The sequence below is a fragment of the Aplysia californica genome, unplaced genomic scaffold (genome assembly GCF_000002075.1).
Source record: "Aplysia californica isolate F4 #8 unplaced genomic scaffold, AplCal3.0 scaffold00258, whole genome shotgun sequence".
In the NCBI taxonomy this organism is placed as follows: domain Eukaryota; kingdom Metazoa; phylum Mollusca; class Gastropoda; order Aplysiida; family Aplysiidae; genus Aplysia; species Aplysia californica.
Genome location: NW_004797528.1, coordinates 393,265 through 395,239, shown reverse-complemented (window position 1 = coordinate 395,239; position 1,975 = coordinate 393,265). Strand labels below are relative to the sequence as shown.

The 1,975-nt window shown below is 42.2% G+C and overlaps 1 protein-coding gene across 1 annotated transcript in view; it reads right to left on the bottom strand.

Annotated features, from left to right (window-relative positions):
• Nucleotides 1–1,975, bottom strand: part of LOC101856349 (DNA-directed RNA polymerase I subunit RPA49) — a 25,906-nt gene that overhangs the window by 5,803 nt on the left and 18,128 nt on the right. The window contains exons 9-10 of the mRNA XM_005100727.3: nucleotides 1,565–1,704; nucleotides 419–509 (exon numbers count right to left, since the gene is read on the bottom strand). Coding sequence (XP_005100784.1) covers nucleotides 419–509; nucleotides 1,565–1,704 — 231 coding nt within the window. The remainder of the gene's footprint in view (nucleotides 1–418; nucleotides 510–1,564; nucleotides 1,705–1,975) is intronic.

The following is a 1,975-nucleotide window of genomic DNA, read 5'->3' as shown; positions in this document are numbered from 1 at the left end:
CCCCCCCCAACCCAACAAACTGAAAGAAATAGCCAACATTATTGAGTGATTGTGTGGTCTAGTGGTTACGCTGTTAGACTTGTAACTGAAAGGGGCCTGAAGTTGGTCCATAAAAAGCACTTCACATGAATTTTCCTGTTTACCCAGGTGAAAACAAGTACCCGGCAATAGACACATAAGATCTTGTCAGTTTGTTAGTGTTTGAGCATTTAATTGAGTGGCTGCAAACACTGTATGCTTCCTGAGAGGCCGAGAATGTTTCTGAGTGTTCTACAGTCTGTTAGGGAATTAATAGTTATTCAATTTATTATAAAGCACATGTAGCATTCTGTAGCGTGTAGACATGCGTTATATAAACGCAATTATCATTATTATTATAAAGGGAATAAAATCTCACACAACAGACATATTGAGTTACCTTCTCTTTCGGCCATTCTCAACAGTCTCCAGAGTAAATTGGTTCAAAATATGTTTCTTGATGGGAAATTTCCAATCTGACGGGAGAGGATCTGAAAAGGCGAAAAAAAATCAAAAATCAAATGAGAAACAAAAAGAGGTAAAGTTGTGGGTCACAGCTCGGCTATCATAGATGAGTTACAAGAGAGTAACAAACATAAAAAAGGAGGAGAGATCAGGACGATAGGCGTTTGAAAGGAAAGAAGGAGCAAACCACACCAGAGCACCCACCAACCACCCACACACGAACAGCAGGAGTAATATATATATGTATTGCATACGAGAACATTACTTGCAAGACCTGACACCCCTCCCCCCTCGCCCCAAATCAGTATCAAAGAGAGCTAAACAGATTATGATACAGTAAACACAAAGAAGAAAGGATGCCAACTTCAGCCAGCCAGAGAGGTTGTGTTGTAAAAAGAGCGGCACTTCACTGGTAGGGGAGGGAGGGAGTACGCTTATGGCATTGTCATCTCTAACTGGAGCAATGTGACATGCTTTTACTCTCAGAATTTGAGCTTACATTCAGTTGACTGTGTGTGTGAGTTTTTGTGTACTGACAATGACCTGTGAGTATCTAGATCTACTTGCCTCTTTTTTTCAGGTAAGCTGTTTTCTTTTCTCTTACCTTTTACTCTTCCTGGCTTGCTCAAGGTATTACGAAGTGCGCAGTTAGCTCAGTCGGTATCATTCTGGACTATGGAGTGGATGTGCCTGGTTAGAATTCCTAATGGGGCGTTCTTAACTTGGGTTATTTTGGCGAGTTTTTTTTACGGCTCTCCACCCATTTGACTCTGTCCTACCAGAGACAGATGTTAATTTTTTTTTTTTTGGAGTAAAGAGAAGCACACCGACACACTAATGGTCAGTGAGTGCTGGGAAACAGTAAGACAGACAGACAGAAACAACAGAGGAAAAGTAAAGAAGTAGGACCTACCAGTAGCGTCCCCCCAACCACCAGCTGTTAATTTTGGAGGTCCCGCCTCTTAAATAACGCCACAAGGTTGAAGGGGGGCAATTAAACCGTTACAATTTTGCGAATTTCACATACATGGCATTATTATTGTTAAGCAGAGCGAATAATACGACCAGGCTTACTACCTACCCTTGAGTCTGATCTGCTGGTGCTTCATAACAAACATCTTCATCAGACAGTTCAGGTAGATGAGGCACTGGCACTGAAGCAGTCTGGCGTCTTCTCGCACCGACAGGGTAGACAACTTGTTGAGGATAAACTGGGGGAACCTGTACAACAAAGACAGATTGTTGGTTTGTTTGTTTGAGTAAAGAGAAGCACACCGACACAATAATCGTCATTTAGTGCTGGGAAAAAGTAAGACAGACAAACAGATGGAAACAACAGGGGGAAAGTAAAGAAGTAGGACCTATCAAGGGTGCCCTCCAACCACCGACACAAAGACAGCAAAAGTATCGGCTTGACAAAACCATGTTATCATTTCAGCAGTGTCAGCAGACTCATTAAAACTCACACAAACTAAATAGACCAACCCCCCCC